At 43.6% G+C, this 20207-nt stretch overlaps 1 protein-coding gene and 4 non-coding genes across 5 annotated transcripts; 3 read left to right on the top strand and 2 right to left on the bottom strand.

Annotated features, from left to right (window-relative positions):
* Window positions 1–252: 252 nt before the first annotated feature.
* Window positions 253–17556, top strand: TTF2 (transcription termination factor 2). The gene is made up of 23 exons (XM_057364185.1): window positions 253–333; window positions 415–526; window positions 728–814; window positions 1933–1999; window positions 2481–3404; window positions 4264–4390; window positions 5215–5397; window positions 5623–5780; window positions 6660–6741; window positions 7037–7150; window positions 7732–7882; window positions 8557–8662; window positions 9663–9853; window positions 10705–10858; window positions 10980–11071; window positions 11693–11775; window positions 12227–12366; window positions 13111–13281; window positions 13869–13927; window positions 14782–14935; window positions 15042–15124; window positions 16095–16169; window positions 16976–17556. The coding sequence occupies exons 1-23, from the start codon at window positions 306–308 to the stop codon at window positions 17118–17120; spliced, it is 3486 nt and encodes a 1161-aa protein (XP_057220168.1). The 5' UTR covers window positions 253–305; the 3' UTR covers window positions 17121–17556.
* A 725-nt stretch (window positions 17557–18281) lies between these two features.
* Window positions 18282–18364, top strand: TRNAL-CAG (transfer RNA leucine (anticodon CAG)). The gene has a single exon. It is a non-coding gene; the product is annotated as a tRNA-Leu (tRNA).
* Window positions 18365–18651: 287 nt separating this feature from the next.
* On the top strand, window positions 18652–18725 carry TRNAI-AAU (transfer RNA isoleucine (anticodon AAU)). Its single transcript has one exon. It is a non-coding gene; the product is annotated as a tRNA-Ile (tRNA).
* A 561-nt stretch (window positions 18726–19286) lies between these two features.
* On the bottom strand, window positions 19287–19360 carry TRNAT-AGU (transfer RNA threonine (anticodon AGU)). The gene has a single exon. It is a non-coding gene; the product is annotated as a tRNA-Thr (tRNA).
* Window positions 19361–19604: 244 nt separating this feature from the next.
* On the bottom strand, window positions 19605–19686 carry TRNAS-AGA (transfer RNA serine (anticodon AGA)). The gene has a single exon. It is a non-coding gene; the product is annotated as a tRNA-Ser (tRNA).
* Between the last annotated feature and the right edge of the window lie 521 nt (window positions 19687–20207).

Below are 20207 nucleotides of genomic sequence, written 5' to 3'. Positions count from 1 at the left end.
TTTAAATATTTGAAGATGAATTTATGTCCAGCTAGGAGGATTTGGGAGCGCTTCGGGAGCGCGGCCGTGCCGGAGGCGCCCCTGGGCCGGGGGCGGAGGCCACGCCCATGAGTGATAACCACGCCCCTTTGTCCATGGCCACGCCCYCATCCTGTTCCCGCCCTTGGGGCGCGCGGGGTGGGCGGGATCAGAGCGACCAGCGCAGCGGTGATTGGCTGGCGCGCCCCCTGCCCCGCGCTGATTGGTGGATGCGCGGCCGGGCCGGTTGGCCCATTCAAAGGACGGCGCGGTGGGGTTGCCCGGCGATGGAGGCTGTTCCGTGCGCCGAGCACGGTGAGGGGGCCCGGGGCTCCCGGGGTGAGGGGCGGTGTGTGGGAGCTCGGCCTGACAATTCCGCTCTTCTCCGCTCCGCAGGGTCCCTGTGCTTCCTGAAAACGGGCGTGCGCGATGGCCCCAACAAGGGGAAGAGCTTCTACGTGTGCGGGGCGCAGGGCCCCGCTGCCTGCGGCTTCGTCCTCCCGGCACAGTGGGTGCAGGGCAGGGGGCGGCGGGAGCGGGGCTCTGGGATGGGGGACACACGTGGCTGTCCTGAGGGAAGTTCACTGCTGTGTCAGCAGTCGCAAACTTGGTTTCTTGCATAGTCTTTGTTTTGTCGTAAGTGATTGTTTTGCCTGGCAGTTTCCTGCGCAGTTCGTCTATTCTTCCGCTTTTCCTTTTCGTCTTACAGTGTTCCTGCTTCTCACTGCTTGATCCATGAGGGGTGCGTGGTGGAGCTTCAAGTCCTGGTTCAGCAGCCGGGCAGAGATGAATACCAGTAAGTTCCTCAATTTTTTWAAAAAACTGGATGTTTGCTTTAAAATGGGTAAATCCTGTATTCCTTCTTTCTTCTTTATCCTATTTTCAGCGCATAAAATAATCTTCTCAAACTGCTTGTAACTAATGATCTTTTAATATTTGCAGTTACAGGTCAGAAAACTTGAATCCTGTGATTTAATAGTTTTTCTGTAATGAGGATTTAACATCCACCTAAGCTGTACCTGTGTCCTCCGGGAAAAGAAGGGCTGTCATTAGCGTATCTCATTTTTATGGCATATTTGAAGGCTTACTTTGTAGGATGCTGCCTCTTAAATATAAAGGTCGTTATTTTTAGGATCAGAAGGATCTTAGCTCTATTATTTATGAACAAGTGAGAGAGTAAAGCTGCCAGTCTTTCAAAGTGGAAATGCGGGTTTGTTGTACAAGTTGAAACATGTGGMATTATTTGATGGTGTCTGACTTGCAGTTTCCTTTTAAAATCAAAGAGAGTCATTGAGCCCTGACGCCTTCACTTTGTTTCCAAATGTTTGCCACTTCTATTAGCAGTTATGTCCAATAGTACAAACATGGGTCATCAGATAATGTTTGTTTTTAACAGAACTGAACAGAACCAGTTGCATTCATCCAAACTCAGCATCAAATTTGCYAGTATTAATTCTGATAATGTTCTTGCAGCAGTCCTGGTTGGCTGCTAGTTTAAGAAAGAAAGAACATGCAAAGTGTTTCTGTTCCTGAACTGGTATAAAGATGAGGTGTCCTGTACAGTGAAACTAAAAGAARAGCTGTTTCCTTATACCTTGAAATCATAAGATGCTTCTAAGGCTCTAAACACAATATTTTTGCTTGAGCAGTTACACTTTTATTGCTAAAATTAAAAAAAAAAAATTCAAACCCCCAAACTAAACCCAAATTCTCTGAATCTTTATGCAGGGAACGATACTCCCATAAAAAGCTGTTGCCAATGTTCATGGCTTTTTGTTAGGCAAAGGTYTGAATATAAAGTACAGATTAAGAGAACTTGTCTGTGATGGTTTTTGGTGCAAAGTACTTTTTAAAGAATGCTTGGAGCTTCTTTACTGGTTCCTGGGGTTGAAATCTTGTTTTAATYGTTGATAGGTTGTTTTACCGGTGCCTTAAAAGTAAGTCGAATGGGAAGAGATGGTGTGGAAGTATTCCATGGAAGGTATGAGGGTTTCATTTGTATTTCACATTTATAGTGTATTTCACCTTATTCCGGCATGACTTTTCATTCCACATACAGTAATTGCCTCTGAAACAGCTTAGTAGGAGATTTTATATTTTCCAGCTGAAATGTGTATCAGCCTGCTGTCCTCTAGGTGAGACTTCACTTTCTTCTAAGCTGTGTGAAGTGCTCACTGTTCTCCAGTCTTAGAAAAAWCTTGCATTTGWTTCCTGGCTGTCCTCTTTTCTAGAGATTGTGGTGTTGGGACTTGATCCCAAAAAACAGTTGAAATGGCAAAAAAAGTAGAAAAAWCAGCAGTTTTGTTTTGGATTTCTTACAAATGTTTATGTGAATCTATTAAAATGATAGGAAGGATGATCTTTGTAGAGAATGAAGTGTTGCTTCAGGTGACCATGTTGTGTGTGTAGYTAACACTTTAATTATTTGTATGTTAGTATTTACTCTCTTGTATATATTGCAGGATCCAAAAGCTGCCAAAGTTTYAAAAGCCTTGGAATCCCAGCCCAGCACAGCACCTCCCACTAGCCAAAGAAATCCATTCAAAGTGCTGGACAAGAATTGTGCACCATTATCCTGGAAACAAATGAAGCAAGGAAATGRAGAGGAAAGTAAAGCAAAAGGAGTTAAAGCAGAGAACAAGAGTGTGCAGCTGTCACATGAAAAGGAATCAACCTCTGATTCCTCCACAGACACAGAAGGGCTTAAAACTAAAAAGAAGTCATCAACAGGAAGTAAAAGTGACCCAGAACTTCAGGACACTGCAGTGTCTGGATCTAAATTTGGCCTTTCTGAGGCCAGGAAAGGGGAAAACACACYTTCAGAGGAAGGCAAGTATGTCAGGGAATCCAAGAAGCCTTCTGAATGTGTGGACAAGGAGCCAGACCTGAGATCAAAACTCTTGCCACTAAGTCTTGGAAAGCAAAGCATAARTACCAAGCCTCCAGTGCAGGAGCAACTTGGAGAAAAAAGCTTTAAAAGTTGTGGGGATAAAAAAGCAAGAGAGAAAGATTGCACTGGTCAGAAGAATGGTGAAATGCAAGTGATGTCTAAAGATGTCACTTGCCCAGCAGGAGCACAGTCAGCATYGCAGTGTCCTGCCCTGAGGGGAGGTGCAGAGGCAGAGCTGCCCAAGACACCAATCGGGCCAGGGCTGCCACAGCCTGCTGGTGAAGACTCTGGCAGTGACAGTGATGAAGTACAATTTGTTTGTTCCTCATCAGGTAAAAGTAAGCCTGAAAAATCAGATGAGATTCCTTCAGGAAAATCAGGAAAGAATGTGCAGAAGACATCTTTGCCAGGAGCAGCAGCATCCCATCACATGGAAGGACCCCAGGACCCTAAAGTKCTTCATAACCATCTTGTAGTCCAGCTGAAACAGAAAAAGGTCATTTATTGCACCTGTTATTTGGGGTATTTATTGTTCTGTTGTCAGGTTACTTCCTTGTGACAGGCATCAGAATATGGTATCTCCTCAGGGCAGAAACTTGAAGTATGGTTTAGGAGGATGTGGCTTGGGAGGGAATTCAGCCTGTGCACAGACTGGCTATATTAAGCATATACCAAACAATTACCACCAAGGTAATGCAACCTTCTGCATTTGGGGGTGCTCAGTTTTGACCCACCTGAGGTTGTGTCTTGTCTTTTACCCTGGAAGTAATTCSCATAAGATGGAGTAGGGCACAGCCAGCTTAACCTTTGTAAATAACATGGCTGTTTCTGGTAGGCTTTCTTGGCCTTGTGCAGTAGGAATGATCCAGTTATGAAAGCTCACACTAGAGTGATATTAACTACCTGTCYGTTAGCTTTTTCTTTTTAAATAAGTAATTGCCAATCGCTATGTTCTACAGTTTTTATTATGAACCCCTGGTTCACCTAGAGTTCAGAACAGAACTTTGAAATAAAGTCAGTACTGTTGTTTGTGCAAGTATAGGAAGAAGCATGCWAGTAGGTCAAATGTTGTGTGCTTTGAGAGATGTTAAGATTGTACAAGTCACTTGACTACCTGTTTCATAAAAAGGAGTCCCTGTGTCCTATCTTTTCTAAAGAGCACTAATCGTTAGTTATTTTCTGATAAAAGACTATTTAATTGCACTGAATGGTGCTTGAAAGCTTTTGGAGATTACAGAACAGTATCAAGATAGAAATTAAAATGGGATAAGATTAGTTCTTTTTAGACTTCTGACCTGTATTGGCAGAGAGCTTGGTAACCACACTCAGGTTTTGGTTTCTTTCTCGTTTTACAGAGTACATTGGCTACAGTGGACATTCAGTTGCTGCCAGATAAAGGGCAACGGTTATTAAAGCAAGTGCAGGATTTGGAAGCTTCGCTTAGTGCTCTTAACATTTCAACAGCAGATACTAGTGAAAAAGGTAGGGCTAATTTTTTTTTCTTCAGAAGTTTATGAGACAGTTTGTCTTAAAACAGTTGTTAATATGGAGGAAATACAGCATAAACTTATATGTAGCATATGGCCTATATAAAGTTTGTCTCTTAAGATTTACTGAAGATGGAAAGTGTTAATTGCAAAATGTGTGTCTGGGAGCAGATGAATGGAAAAAGTGTAGTGGCTTCCCAAGGGAGTTTCCTCCCATGATTAAAATCCAGGGCTAGTTTGGTTTCCAGCTTTGGCTACATGATTGAGACAGCTATCTCTATGAGAAAATGCCAATGAAGTGTTAACTGCCTCTGTTGTGTTATGGAACTATGCTGTTTATGCATGTTGTTGTGACTGAATGTTCCAGTTACCAGATTCAAAATGGGCAGCTTTCGGTGTGCCATTCCTGAGAGAGAAAAGCTCACCAGTTCTTGGCCMATTTATTCTTGGAGGTTTCAATAGTTTTTATGTTCAAAATATTGACAAGAGAGAAGTCTTCAAAATTAACAAATCATCTGGGAACAGTGTGCAAAACTGACTGTCTGCACTACTCTGATCAGAGCTGCAGAGCTCACTGTGTTGCTGTAAACCACAGATTGAGGCTGGAGCTCATTGCCTGTCACAGCAGCAGCCAAGAGCACATGTTGGTACTTGTAGTGGCTCAGGTGATGAGTAACCTGCTATTAAACTGGTGTCACCACTTCACAGTACTTTGCAAGCAGACTATTGGGCAAAATGAAGGCTCTTCTCTGGGCTGTAGAGTAAGGTTCTGAGGTTCACTGTGCAGCCTTTTCAGCCTGTGATTCCTTTCTCCTTAAGGGCAGGACAGCACAAGCAGCATCTGCCAGGAAGAACCTTTGTCTAATCCATTTGRCAGGCCAGGTGGTACAAAGTTGATAACACCACTCCCACTCCAGGATCCYACAGCAAAAGCCTCTGCAGGCTCACACAGTCACCCCTCAGCTGCTGTTACTTTGGGTTCCAGTGGCCAAAGTTTTGGAAGTAAGTATAAAAAGACTTTGTCATTAAACAGAACACTGTTGAGTACTATTTCTGAAATAATCCTGCAACTTGTGGATATAGGTGTGAGTAATAAACCTTCTTTGTTACTGTGAGCTTCATACTGTCCCCCAGGCATCTGTAGCCACCAAAGTCAATCTCTGTGGTGAAAGACCTGTTAGGCAAAGTTAGCTTTGTGAACACATCTCTGATACTCTATCTTTGCAGTGAACTTTGGTGTGCAGAATCTGTATGGGGGAAGAATGACAGAAAACCGAATCAGGGCTGTACATAGTGCCATATTTGAGGCTATTAATCATCTTCACAAATCTCTAGAATCCTGTCCAACAGAGGAGACAGCAGCTGAAGATCCCCCTGGACTGAAGGTAGGTTGTCAAAGATGGAAGTTGTCACATTGATGAATGAATCATAACCTCTGAGTGGTACCCTAGAGCATTCCTTCCTTCCCACTTTGAGATACTTTGCATCCTGATGGAAAGAGATAMTCTAATTACATTCCATCCATTACATGTTGTTTGTGCATGACTGGCAGAACAGAGGTGTGAGGGACAGGCTGAGAACCTCGCTTAATTTTAGCTTGTGAGCTGGAAGAAATCTCTCAAGGAAGTGTTGCAGGTGATTGAGTTCATGCAATGCAATGGACTCCAGAGTAGTCAGTTCTGATCTGCCAAGAATGGCTGTTTATCTGTGAGGTGATGCAGAACTCATATTTGAGGTTATGTGCGAGGTATTGGAAGGCACATGCCTCTACAGGATGGTGTGTAGATGCATATATGTCATGTCACTTGTCACATTGTCTTGGGGCCTTTTCAGAGGTGGGGAAGGCCATTGAATGTCCTGTGATGGTAGTATGTAGTCCCTCTTCCTGTTGTAAGAGTTTTAGATTTGGTGAGAAAAGGGGAAATGYTCTCAATGCCTTTCCCTGACAGTGACAGCTGTTGTAAGCAGGGCAGTCTGGGGTGGATTTTCCAGCTGAAGGAGCCTCTTCATCTGCTCTCAGAGCACTGTGGGGCACTAGGCTGGTTTGTGCATGAAGCATTGGGAAGACCCATCTRTGGTACTGCTGACCTCCTGTCTTCAGGAGCTGCTTGTCTTGGGTATCCCAGTCCATGTGGAAAAAGAGCAGGTAGGTAAACTTTTAGCAAGATTGCAGAAAAACAGTTGAAAGGATAATTAGTAAAGGAAGCAGAAGTGTCTAAATTTTGCAAGGTATTTYTTTCAAATCCTCTGTCTCACCCCCTCAGGTTCCACTGCTGCAGCACCAGAAACAGGCACTTGCATGGCTYCTCTGGAGAGAGAGTCAGAGGCCCTGTGGAGGAATTCTGGGTGAGCAACAGGATGGGAAGAGTGGATTTTGCAGGGCATATTTAAGGCAGCAAAATTTTATGTGTAACTTACTTGAAAGCAAATAACTGGTTATTTTGTAGGCATATAGAAAGGGCTTTTTTCTGTACCCTATTAACAACTACAATTACTAAATCATACCCTAAAATTTCAATCTGTGTATTTTTTATTTGCTGGGGTCCCCAGGACACCCTCTGTTGTAGTGTTTACCTCAGTGTAGATCTAAGCCAAGAGRGCTGATTTCTGCAGGTGATAACTTGTGTGTGTCTTTTTGCAGCGGATGACATGGGCTTGGGGAAGACTCTGACAATGATTGCTCTCATTCTGGCCCAGAAGCAGCTGAAGACAGAGAAAAGCAAGGAGACATTAGAAATATGGCTAACAAAAAATGGTATGGAATTGTTTCCATCCTGCAGCACGTACATTATGAKGAAGTGCCATTGGACATACCTAAAGCATTATAGATCAATGGGTCATAGAATAACACACTGTATCTCTGCTCACTTTCCTTCTGCAGGAAACTTTCATTTGGCTTAATTTTACTGTGCTTYCTTGCATGGCCTTTCTCTTGACAGKGTCATCATTTTTGTCTTCCATTGGATGTGTAGGATTTTCCAACTCATTACTTTGTATTGTTTGGCGATTTTTTTTACTGTTTTCCTAGAATAGTTAAAACCAGCATATGCTGGGTTCGAAAAAAAATTCATCTTTTTTTAAACATATGCAAGTTTTCATAAAGACTTTAAAAAGTCTGATCTTTTTTTCTTTCCCAGTCTTCCTCCAAAGATTACTTTATCTTGTYCCTAGACATTAGGGATGTTACTGCYTTTTTAAAGARTACTGCTTTTGTGTCCACAATTTGTATCCTTATGGAACTGGTTGGACACTCTCAATTGTGAATTTCCAAAAATTCTGTCTTTGTTCTAGTCTGATGTGACAACATTGAAATCTGTGTGCAATGTTTTCTTTCAGACTCCACTGTTGTCCCTTCCCACAGCACKTTAGTCATTTGTCCTGCATCCTTGATCCATCACTGGAAGAAGGAGATTGAGAGGCGTGTGGCCTTTGGCAAACTGAGGGTTTATTTGTACCAYGGGCCAAATCGAGATAAGCATGCAGAGGTGTAAGTGCTAAACCATCAATATGATCAAGAAAGGCAAAATACTACATGACAAGAAACTGTGTTTATCAAAATTGAAATTCAGTGGCTGTAGAGTGGAAGRATGTGAAGCGTTGAAATGCAGAAGATACAGAAAGTCAGGCCTAAAGTATGCTGTCAGGGTGTATTTAGTAAAACATTTATGGCCTGTACCCATGCTCAGTGGTTCTAGTGGAGGCTGCTGCTGCTTCTGATAGCAATAAAAGAGGTGTGTGATCTCTAAGATATCTCTTGCTTGCAGATATTGTCAGTGGCAGTTTTGTCCATGCTAGTGCTTTGTAGTTGTAGTTTTTATCAGCTGTATTTATAGATCAGAGAATTTCCTAGACCTCTTCAGGCCATGCTGAGCAGTATTTCTGGGTGCCAGGCTCTAAGCAGGGTTCATCCCATGTGGTGTGCATTCTGGACAATGAGCATTTATTGTCATATTGAGCTTGTCTACTTCCAGTAGACACTAAAATGGGGATGACACATCTTTCCTTTTTGACTTCTGTGAAGCTCAGTTTTCTGTAAAACTCAGCATTTCAGCTCCTGTAGAGCTGTGTTTTCTTAAATGCATTTTTCACACATTTAATTTGTCTTGCAAAATTAATTCCTTGTTTGTTGTTGCTCCTGATGACTGCTTTCCCTTTATCCAGGCTTTCTGGATATGATGTTGTTGTCACAACCTACAGCCTTCTCTCCAAGGAGGTTCCCACAAGCAAAGAGGAGGGGGAAGTCCCTGCTCAGGACCATGACGTGACGGTGAGAAGCCATAATGTCAGTAGGGAATTGCCTTAAGGTTTTGTTCTGAGGTGTTGCAAACCATTGTTGTTTTAAGTAGCACCTTATGTGTGCTACTGTGAGCAGCAGCTTGAAATTTTTTTTTCATAAGCCCCTATTGATTATTTTTATAAAAGCAAAGTGCTGAAAGTGTTGTGAAATGCAGCAAGAAGAGATATATTCACATTATGTAGAATTACAGAATATGCTACATTGAATACAGTTCAATTGTATTAAAAAGTAATTTTAAGGATGCAATGGTGAATCTTGCTCTCCATTTGAAGTGAAAGAGCAGTACACTCTCTCATTTGATGCTCTTTGTTGCTTGAAGCACTAATGTCATTTTAAACTACGAGAAACCTGTTGTGCTCAAACTCTGTGTCAGTCTGAACTGATACTGAGAGAGCTTCCATGCTGCCTTGAAGAAACATGTGCTTGCTGGGCTGTGAAAATAATGAAGTGATTGCTGAGTGCTGACTAAAATGATTACACAGTGTARAGGAAGTCCCTTGCTGGTGTGGATGCTGCTGTCTCCTACCTCTATGCATAACTCCAGGTGTAGCTCTTGAAGAAAACAGGATTTGGAATTTCCTGAAACTTCTAGGTGGCATCCATAAAATTTTTGAGATATAAGAGTAATTATATGTGGTCCTTGATCTCAGCATAGCAAAGTTGTACTGATATGAAATGCCTCTTGAAGCAAAAACATTATATAATAAAATGTTTAAAGCCAGAATAAGAGCAAAATACTAGAAACTTTTATTAAGATCAGGCAAATATATTACAGTTTTCAGCTTATAAACTGTCATGGCAGCTTTAAAGAGATGATTTTTGGAGACAGTTTCTTGCATGACAGAAAGAGCACAAATTGCTGCTGACTAACATCAGGAAAAGCTTCTTGCTGGTAAAATATGTTTGCTTGTGGCTCCTTGGAGAGCCTATCAAGGTTTTGCTCCAGATAACAATCTGCTTTTTCTTTCAGAGTGGATCATCACCCTGTTCCCCTCTGCTCAARGTAGCTTGGGCTCGAATTATACTGGATGAAGCTCACAATATYAAAAACCCAAGGGTTCAAACCTCCATAGCTGTGTGCAAACTGAGAGCCAGTGCCAGATGGGCTGTCACTGGGACACCRATACAGAACAACTTGCTGGACATGTATTCTCTCCTGAGGTGAGGGCTGTATGTGACAGGGATCCTGTCCTAGAAATTCTTTGATCAAGTGCTGAAGTTGTTTCTARGTTTGAGATGTCTCTTAGATATGTGGAGTAGTGAGATGAGTTACTTTAACACTTTGGGCACTGGGTTGCAAAGGCTGTGGYTGAGGCATTGCACAAGGCTGACCATGTGTCTGCTGTAGATTTTCTGCTTCCATGGAGGACAAAGGAGAAATTACTGTGGATCTCCTGTGTCTTCAGGATGAGTATGCACAAAACCAGCTTTAATGAACAGAAGTTTTATRAGTTAATCTTGTTGCTACCAGGGCAACCTAGGAGGATCTAAGAGTGTTGTGCTACAAGGGCATTGAAGGAAAGGGTGAAAACTTTGACTTYKCTGAACAATGATAAAYRGGTGCTTCTYATTGCTGAGGGGGGAAGGATTACAWATGGTGTTAGACAACCAGAGGGAACTTGCATTTGAAAGTAATTTTTGATAAKTGAAATTAATTGTCAAGTAAGAAGTTTAATAGTTTGAAGTAACAGATGAATATGCTTTTTGACAAGTGCTTCTGCATCTTGATGTCYTTTGTTTGCTGGTGATTTGCYTGAAACATAATGGGCTAAAAGGAARTGATGGGTACAGAATCASAGGTGCTTACAGTATAAGTGATGGTAAGACATCTGAGCAAACAAGTTATCACCACCATTACAGTGCAACTGTTTTACTGCTTCTTGGTGATGCAGTTACGGCATTTGGAAATTTTTTGTTTTGGTAGCAAGGAATTGCAAGGAATTTTGTCCTGGTCACTCCAGCAACTGGAACTCTTCTTCCCTTGATATGAAGCCTCCTTCCTCCCTGTCTAGGTTTCTACGTTGCTCTCCTTTTGAYGAATACAAAGTGTGGAAGTACCAGGTAGATAACAACACAAAAAAAGGAGGAGAGAGGCTGAGCCTCTTAACCAGGACCCTCTTACTGCAGAGAACTAAGAACCAGCTGGATTCAGCTGGCAAGCCCTTGGTAAGAACTTCACCCTCAACAACTATAGCATCATTCCATTGCCTTCCTGCAGTTTGTGCTGGTTTTGTGAWRTTCTATGAGATTTTTGCTCTATATCTGATCCTGTGGATTTTTATTTCAGGTATCTCTGCCCCAGCGTAGCACACAGTTGCATCAGTTAAAACTTTCAGCAGAGGAGCAGKCTGTGTACAATGTGCTCTTTGCAAGATCCAGGTATGAACATGGCAAGAGAGATGGTATTTTGTGGGTTTGTTTCTTATGATCTGGAAATCAGAAGAGAGATCACTTCAGATGAGATGAGCTTTTGAACAAACTCCTGCTATCCAAACTCTTGCATTTTTCCCCTTCTGGCTTCTGTCAAGTATGTTTGAAAATACATTTCTTGCTCTGGTAGTAGGAAAAACTGATTAATTTATTTTTCTCCTATATATTCATGCCTGGTATGAACTTTGTATTCTAGCCTTACACTTAATCACATTRATTTCAAGGCTCCAAAGATTTGGAATTGCAACAGTAGTTCTTAAATAGTGATGTGTGAGCACCTGTAAAACAGAGAATTATCATCTTTGCTCTATGATACCTGTACAGTTGGAAATTAYGCTGGCCTCTCCAGATGACTGTAAAGCAAGCCAGCATCAGATTTCCAAAATGGACCTTTGTTTTGATCATAATCAAACAAACCTGGGTTTTTGGGTTTGTTTTTTTTTTTGTGATCAGTTTTTGAGTGATTAATGCAACCTTCCTTGTCTTAGTGCATCATCAGCTTGCTAAGCTCAGGTCCCTTTTGCTTCTTTTCTTGCTGTAAGTCCCAGTGTCTTTGTCTTGTTTTTCCAGGTCAACACTACAATCCTATCTAAAGAGACAAGAGCAGAAAAATGAAGGCAGAGAGTATGATGGTGGTAAYCCCTTTGAGAAAGGTTTGAGCACACCCTCCACTGAAAACATTAGCAGAAGTGCCTCTTAAGTGCATAGTTCAGGAGGGGGAACAGACCTGGGATCAGGGCTTAGMAATTCTTTGGAAAATGCCCCCCTCAGGTTACAAATAATCATATATTAATATTCTAAAAGTGTTGGGGCTCTGGGAAAATCTCTTAACCCTTCTGGGACTAAAATTTCCTTTAAAATAAAGGTCTAATTGCTTAGAGAATAGATGTYGATATTAGTGTATGGTATATGATACTCTGACTTGTGCTGTTGCCTTTTCTTTCTTTAATGGAAGTGGAAGTTGATGGGTTCCTGTTTTAAATCAGGTATTTGCTTGCCTGTTGATTCTTGGCTCTCATTCATTAACCTTTTCCTGGGGGTGCATGGGCAGTGCTTGGAAAAGCCTCCAAGAACTCSTGATGTTTTGTTTTCCTTCCTTGACAGTTGCACGAGAGTTTGGAGTCAGTCAAAAGGAATTTCTAACAGAGTCACAAAGTGCCTCCCAGGTCTCAAGTACTGCCCATGTCTTGTCCATGCTCTTGAGGCTCCGTCAGTGCTGCTGCCATCTCTCCTTACTGAAAGTGGTAATTGCATTTTGTTGTAGTGGTATGAGGGGTTTTCTGGGGATTTTTAAAATGTTTATGCAAGTTAACAGACTTGGTAACATCTTTGCTTCTTTTAGCTACAGGAGTATGAACTGAGTCAATTTTAGGTCTCAGTTTTAAAGTCCAAGATGTTTTAGATGGGCTTGCCTTCTACTGAAGAGTTTCCCAGCATGACTTATATGGGAACCTCTGTCTCTGGAAATACCTTTATTCAGATAAAAAGGAAACTAGAATTTTAATGGTAATGAAGTCTTAATCTTAACCTAGCCTTGAAAAGTATACAGCTATAGCCTGTCTCAAGGGCTCATGTGTTGGAGAGCCCTGTAAGTACTTTGAGGTTGCCTTGCATGAAGCARACTAACCTTTTGAAAGTTCTTGGCTCTGTCTTATAAAGCAGCTGTAGAATAAGTTCAGCTATTAAAGGCACAGATAGGAATTCATCTTCTAACACCTTTAATCCTGCAGTTATTAAATGCTGTAAGAAGAGATTGGACCATGGGAGATGGCTAAGTTCACACATGGCTAAGCTTTCCCCCTTTGGGGGCASAATAAAGRTCCAAAGGGACTGTTTGATCCAGTRGWGTTTCTTAATTGTTCTGCCTTCATATTGCATAGCATCCTTCAAACCTGCTGTCCTCAGCAGGTATTGTGCTGGCTGGATCAGTACTGAATTTGATCTCAGGCTTGACTATGATCCCATATTATATTGCTTTCTTCCCACAGGCTCTGGATCAAGTTAACTTGAACAGTGAAGGCCTTGCACTCTCCATTGAGGAACAACTTGGTGCTTTGACACTGTCTGAGCTCCACACTCCTGATTCCAAATCAACAGTCTACCTTAATGGCACAGCTTTTCAAACAGATATCTTTGAAGTCACCAGGGAGAGCACCAAGGTATTCTGGTTGTGGCTTCTTACCTTCCTTGACAAGCTTGGATTTCAGCACCTTGCCTTTAAAATGGCTCATGAATTGTCACACCTTGGTAATTACAGATCAGGCTAAGTTGCCAGTTTTATGAAATCAGATGAGTAGGTTGACAGCCTGCACTTCTGGGAAGGCTCCAACTTCTCAGGTGTTGAGGGGGTACTTYTAAAAAAGCTGTGAGAATGTGCTGAAAAACTGTCAGTGAAACTCTTAAATAGTGGATTCACAAAAGTTCAGAAAAGCTTGCATGTGAGACCATGGTGCTTGTGAAGAGCTAGAAAAAAGGGATGGCAACAAGAGGAGAGGTTGCAATAACTTCTCACAGGAATGTTGGAATCTCTATGACAGGCTTGTATGATTTGATTTCCTGACCCTGTTTTCTGTTGTGGGAGTGTTCTTACCAATGACTGCTAAAATCTCTTTAAACTCTAAGCACTGAAGAAATTCAAGTTGAAAAACTATTTTGATCACTTTCTATTTTAATAAAGAATATCCAAGCATGAGCTGGATTATGAGAGCAAGCAGACTAATGTTTTATACTTTTTTTTTTCCTGCAGATAGCTCAACTCTTGGCTGAATTGAAAACGATTCAGAGTCACTCAGAGCCTCAGAAAAGGTTAGCAATCATCCTTTTCTTTAATCATAGTGATTGAAAGAAGCACMCTGTTTTTTGACAACAGCAGTAATAGTTTAAAATAATTGAATACAAAACTCATGGTATGGTAAGATAGTGACAGTACTGCAGTAGTTGGAACACAAGTGTTGAGAGAAAAAAAAGGCTAAGACAAAAGAGGGGAGTTTAAGGTACAGGTAAGTGTAAACATTAGGGAACATGTGAGAAATTTCAGGCTTTGAGGCTCAGAAGGACTTTACTCCAGAAACAGGATTGGGAATAATTTGTTTGTGATGAGGAATATTCACCTACCCCACAACCCCAAAAAAGTGTAGGAATAAAGTAGAGATTAAAAGTGAGCCTGTTAAGAGAGAAAGGAATGTATTGATGAGAGGACTTGTAGCAAGGTTTTTTCCAGTCTTTTGCAAAAAGCATTCCCATCATAAGAATGGGAGAATCAACATTGCTTTTGTTCCAAGAAACTATCAAACATATTGCTTCAAACTGTTTAGTCTGAGAAATTGGGGAGTGAGAGGTCATGGGGAATGTAAGTTTGTTGTTGCTTTTTTTGAATTTTGCAGAAAAAGCTCAGCATTGTGACTCAGATGTAAAAATCCAAAAATAGAGGTGAAAGTTAGACTTAATTTATGTGAAGTTTATTGGGTATTAGCCTTCCACAGCAGGTTCTACCACTACACCTACAGGTGCCTCTATTCCTGAATTGGGAAGGGGCTCGGCTCCAGTTTGCAGTGGGGAAGAATGCCTGAATTGTTGCAGTGGCTTGGGTGAGACACTGAAATGACCAAACWGTTGCAGTACACAGAGAGCTTGTTGTGAACTCCCTGTTTTCTCTCCAGTGTGGTTGTGTCTCAGTGGACGAGCATGCTCAAAGTTGTGGCTGTGCACCTGCAGCGCCTGGGGCTGAAGTATGCCACCGTGGACGGCTCTGTTAATCCCAAACAGAGRATGGATGTGGTAGAAGAATTCAATAACAATCCCAAAGGGCCTCAGGTATGCAGCCAGGGCAGGGAAGCAGTCCCTAGAGCTGCAATGAGCAGCTGTGATGTCTGACTTCATGATGGTAAACAGGCTCCCTAACTCTCTTTTGGCTTTGAAGGTGATGTTGGTCTCGTTGCTGGCTGGAGGTGTTGGCCTGAACYTGACTGGAGGAAACCATCTGTTTCTCCTTGACATGCACTGGTAAAGGGAAATACGAATTTCATCTTGGAAAATATATGTGGGGCATGCTGCTTGCTTTCTTACTGCATTTATTGTGGTGTCTGATGCAAGTAGGTTAGGAGGGAAGTGTTTAGTTTAGAGTAAGGGCTAGTCGTGGTTAGTTGTGGAAAAGTGTTTTTACTACAGCCTTCATCCACGACACTGATTTGTCAGTCCAGTGCTCACTGCCATGAAATACAGTTCTGTAAAAAAATACAGGGGTATAGCAGCAATCCAAAGCAGCAGGTATGCAGCTCTGTATCACAGACGGCTCCTTGGCAGTCCCCTTAATTTCTTGCAGTAATGGAAGTGGTGCAGTAATGCCTGCAGGCAATTTGGCTTGGAACAAATTGATTGTGTTGAGCATRGTGAGTAACTGGACACAGCAAGAGYTACCTTTGGGTTTTACATATGAAAACAGTATGTGCAAGCTGCTGATATTTGTGTTGTCTCAAAGTCAGAATCACAGGTTTTTTAACTAAATGTTGCTCATGGGAACTTACAAAGCAAACTAATGTGCCTCATACAAAACCAGCTGCTGAGTAGTAGTGTTAAAGAGATGTTTGTACAACATGGAAGTTACACTGACAAGTATTCCCTGTAACTGTCAAATTTATATTAATATTCCTGAATGACAGCCTCTTTCACTGGGTGTGCCTTTCTGCTTCCCTCTCTTTCCTCACCAGCTGCTCAGCTTTCTCTGAGTGCCAGCTGTTGGCCAGACATGGGGTTCACAGACCAGTGGTGTCTCAGTCATRGAGCTGGCTTAGTGTGGAATTGTGCAATCCTTCAACCCAGGACAAAATGAAGTACAATTAGGGTGAATGTTTGCCATCAGGCTGGTAAACCTAAGGTAGCCTGGAAGCAGTTTTAATTCTACAGAGTAAGAAAACAGGGCTCCCTGGAGGCAGGAAAATGAGGCAGCTGTTTTTACTTTTTTTTTACCTTGCAGGAATCCTGCTCTGGAGGACCAGGCATGTGACCGCATTTACCGTGTGGGGCAGAAGAAGGATGTTGTGATACACAGGTCAGCATTTCACTTGTCAGTAAATGAGGCAGCTGCTGCTCACTGTCTGCCTTTAGCCAGTGAGACAAGACCTTGGTTTGTCTACTTGAAGCTAGACACAAGGTCTGACTGTGGGATTGAGGGCTGGTACTGAGAGAAAAATGTTTTCATGTGTTCTGTGTGGCACTTACATGCATGTTACTGTCTTGATAGTAGGAGATTCTTGTTTTTCAGCCTATGAGTTTRTGGGAATGTCCTGTTCATTTCTGAGAACAGTTTGCATACCAAACCATTTCTCTTAATTGAGTGGCAATTTTTCAGTGTGATCTGTAAGCCTAGACCTTTCTAGTACCACTAACAAAAACACATAGAGCACTTCTAGTAAATGGCAAAGTTGACTTTGCAAAAAGCATCTGTAACAAAACACTAAAAGATGAACCTAGATATTGTAGATGSACAGCACATTCAAAGACTGGAATCTAAAATACTATTTTGGGTACACGATAGTTTTGGTGTAGAGGTGCCATCAGTTATTAAACAATCATTTACACAGTTTTGTTGCAGAATTACTGTTTATTCAGATGGCCAAAGTTGCAGCCTGAAGTGCATCAGATTTATATTTGAAATGTTACAATTTTTGGATATGAGGACAGCTGGTTTCTGTTCAGAGGTGTTATTTTGTCAGTCACATAATTGGCTAATTATTAATTTCTAAATAAGATTAATCTTTTGAAATTTACTGGGCAAGTGTTTATGTAACMCTGACTTTTTTGTAGCACTTGAGATGGTGTGGCTCTGTTTTGTCTTATCTTTTTTTTCCTTTTTAGGTTTGTCTGTGAAGGAACAGTAGAAGAAAAGATCCTGCAACTMCAGAAGAGGAAGAAAGGTCTTGCCCAGCAGGTTCTGGCAGGCAAAGGAGAGACCTTCACTAAGCTCACTCTGGCTGACCTCAAAATTCTCTTTGGCATCTAATTATCTTYTGCAATACCCAACAGAAAGTAATTTATACCTACAAGAAACTGTGCAGACTTCAACAAAAGACTTCTGTTTTGAGGTGGTAGTTTATTTAGAATAGATAACTACATTTTTRTAACTGATCTGGAAAGTTATTAAGTTCAAGAATTTGCTTCAATACTGATAYTTGATCATCTGTCCACAGATGAGGTTAATAAAGTTAAGCTCGTGTTAATAAAGTYAATAAAGGTTAATAAAGTTAACAAAGTTAAGCTCGTGTTTTAAAACAAAAATGTGCTTGTTTCTTGGTTTTCTATGAATGCCTTCTAGTTAGAAAATTTTCCTTTTCAGGACAGGAGATGCACAGACATTAAGTGAAAGAAGAACAAGGGAGACAAATAGGAGATGGGGAAAGTGCAGAGACTGAGTGATGAGGTTGGGTGGGCATGAAGAAAAAAACATTAAATACRATGTTGTAAGACTATAAACTTTAGAGTTTTAAGTAACAAAATAAAGCAAAGGYTTAGAAGAAKACTTCACTTTCTCCTTTGTTTTTGAGGAGGATTTTTCTATTTAAATGAATCCTTTTTATACCCTGCTCGAATATTTATTGAAGAAGGGAAGTAGGTATCTGTTATGCTCCTATGAAACAGAACCTGAATTCCTGATTGTTGTGGGTTTTTTTTTTTTCTTCCAAGTATTAGTTTAGAGGAAATTCTAAAGTTGAGGGTCTAGCGCCTACTTCTAGCTGCCCTCTCATTAACTGGAAAATTACTGCTGCAATGTCATGTGAATATGTGGTTTTGATATTCAAAGTCCAATTATTTTAAAGGAGTAATAAATCTACCGAACTGTGCGAAACTATCCCTCAGTAATGTTATGCCAGGTGAAAGCAAGTCTGCAACACAGAAGTGCTGAGAGTAGCCTTCACCTRTGCTCAGTGAGGGTGAGACAGAAGAGCGTCCTGCTGCGAAGCGGTGTTTTGGGTTGGTCCATGAGATAATTTATAGACTGCCTGGGGGTGTAGGGGGAGCTGGGGTGCTGTGCTGCCCTGGCATMGCCGTGCCCGAGCCGTGCGGGTTCYGTTTCTGCYCATGAGCCCGAATYYGTGCCYACYCTGGGGACTCCCTCCGGGATGCGCCCGAGCCGAATTGGGCCGGCCGGGGAACGCGTGCAGYGGTCAGGATGGCCGAGCGGTCTAAGGCGCTGCGTTCAGGTCGCAGTCTCCCCTGGAGGCGTGGGTTCGAATCCCACTCCTGACATCTTTTTTTCTGCCGGCGCCCCATGTGGTGCCGCTTTTACTCGCGGGCCCGCTTGGTCCCGACAAACGCGCGTGGGAGCGGAGGGGGCATCAGCCCTGCGTGGGCCGGGTGGGCGAGCGGAGGACGAAAGTGCAGCAGGGAGGGGCTCACGCATTTGTGGCTCCGTTCGGCGCAGGCGATATCGGCTCGGGTGGGATCGGCTCCGCGGCGGTCGGACCAGTCATAGACACTGCGCCATCCCGGCTGCAGTCCGACACGGGGAATGCTGGTCAAACATACCACGGACCGGCCGGTTAGCTCAGTTGGTTAGAGCGTGGTGCTAATAACGCCAAGGTCGCGGGTTCGATCCCCGTACGGGCCATATMCTTTTTGAGCCGCTCCCCGTTTTGGGGGTTGCTGGTGCTGCTTCTCTCCCGCCCACCTTAGGCCGATTAGCGGAAACTGGGAATAAACCCACACTTATGGAGGCGCTCGCATCTTGCCGTGATCGCCTACAGCGCCGGGTACAAGCTGCCGCCGCTGAGGTTCGGATCTGATCCGCGGGGTCGGTTTCCTGGGAGGGGGGAGTGTGTCCAGTCGGGCGTGAAGAATCGAGGGGATGAAGGARAGGTGTTGCCTGTCACGGGCGGCCCCGCAGGAGGGCACAGCCCATTTTCTGTCTGAAACGACACGGACCGAGACCCCAGACGGCGCTAGAAAGCGCCCCCGGGGTGGGAGGCAACAACACGGAGAGCCCTCACTCTCCGCGGGGGAAATGACGAAAACGATCGAGCCCCCGCCCAGCTTACGCGCTACCCATGGAGACAGGAGCCGCTCGGGCCGCTGCGAGCAGAGGGGCAGCGGGCACGGGAAGAGCTGCGCGGAGGCAGAGAGAAAGCGGCGGCCCCACAAAATGAATATACGGGAAGGCCGAGGATAGCCCAGGCACCGCTGGGATTCGAACCCAGGATCTCCTGTTTACTAGACAGGCGCTTTAACCAGCTAAGCCACGGCGCCGGGCGGGCCGCGGGCAGCCCCGCCTCGGACTGCCCAAAAGGGCGGGGGCGCGCCCGGGGGCATCCCCTCCCTGTTGGGAGGGCCCCGCTCCGAGCTGGAGCTCTCGGAGAGCGCCTCTGAAATACCTCGTTTTCCTTGTTTATCACTGGTGAGAATTTTTATCGTGTATTAAAAAAAAAAAAAAAAGGCAAACAGCGAGAGGATTTGGGACACTCAATATCCAGCAGAAGGAAAAGAAATTCCTCGTAGTCGGCAGGATTCGAACCTGCGCGGGGAGACCCCAATGGATTTCTAGTCCATCGCCTTAACCACTCGGCCACGACTACCGGATGTATACCTGTTTTGGTTTCCCACGTTTTCCCGCCCAGGCGGCGGCTCCGCCCCCTCACCTTTTTCCCGCGGTCTCCCTCTCGCGCGTTCCCGACTTGGCGCCGTTCCCGCCGAGGGGCGCCGGGAAATGCGCACGGGCCCCCGGAGCGGCCGCCGAGATCCCACGAGCGGGGGCGGGGCGAGGCATCTGATAGGATGTCACTGGACCCCATGGGAGGGCATGGACGTTGTGCCGGTTAGCTCAGGTGGTTAGAGCGTGGTGCTAATAATGCGAAACTGGAGGGTTTGATCCCCGTACGAGCCAGCAGAATATTTTAGGTTTTTTTTTCTGGTTTTGTTTTCGCGGTTTTTTTTCTCGCCGTTTTAGCGTTCTCGGTCTCAAACCCCTCCCGCGCAGGAAGGGGTCCCGCGCGCACCCCACCCTCAGCTGGGGTCGGGACAACCAAACTCCCCTCGTCCCGTCCCGCAGCGAACGACGGTGGCGGCAAGTTGAAAAGAAACAACAAAACAAACAAAC

Source organism: Malurus melanocephalus, unplaced genomic scaffold (assembly GCF_030028575.1).
Source record: "Malurus melanocephalus ecotype Western Australia unplaced genomic scaffold, MMel_1.1 scaffold_36, whole genome shotgun sequence".
In the NCBI taxonomy this organism is placed as follows: Eukaryota; Metazoa; Chordata; class Aves; order Passeriformes; family Maluridae; genus Malurus; species Malurus melanocephalus.
This window is presented reverse-complemented; position numbering and strand designations above follow the sequence as displayed.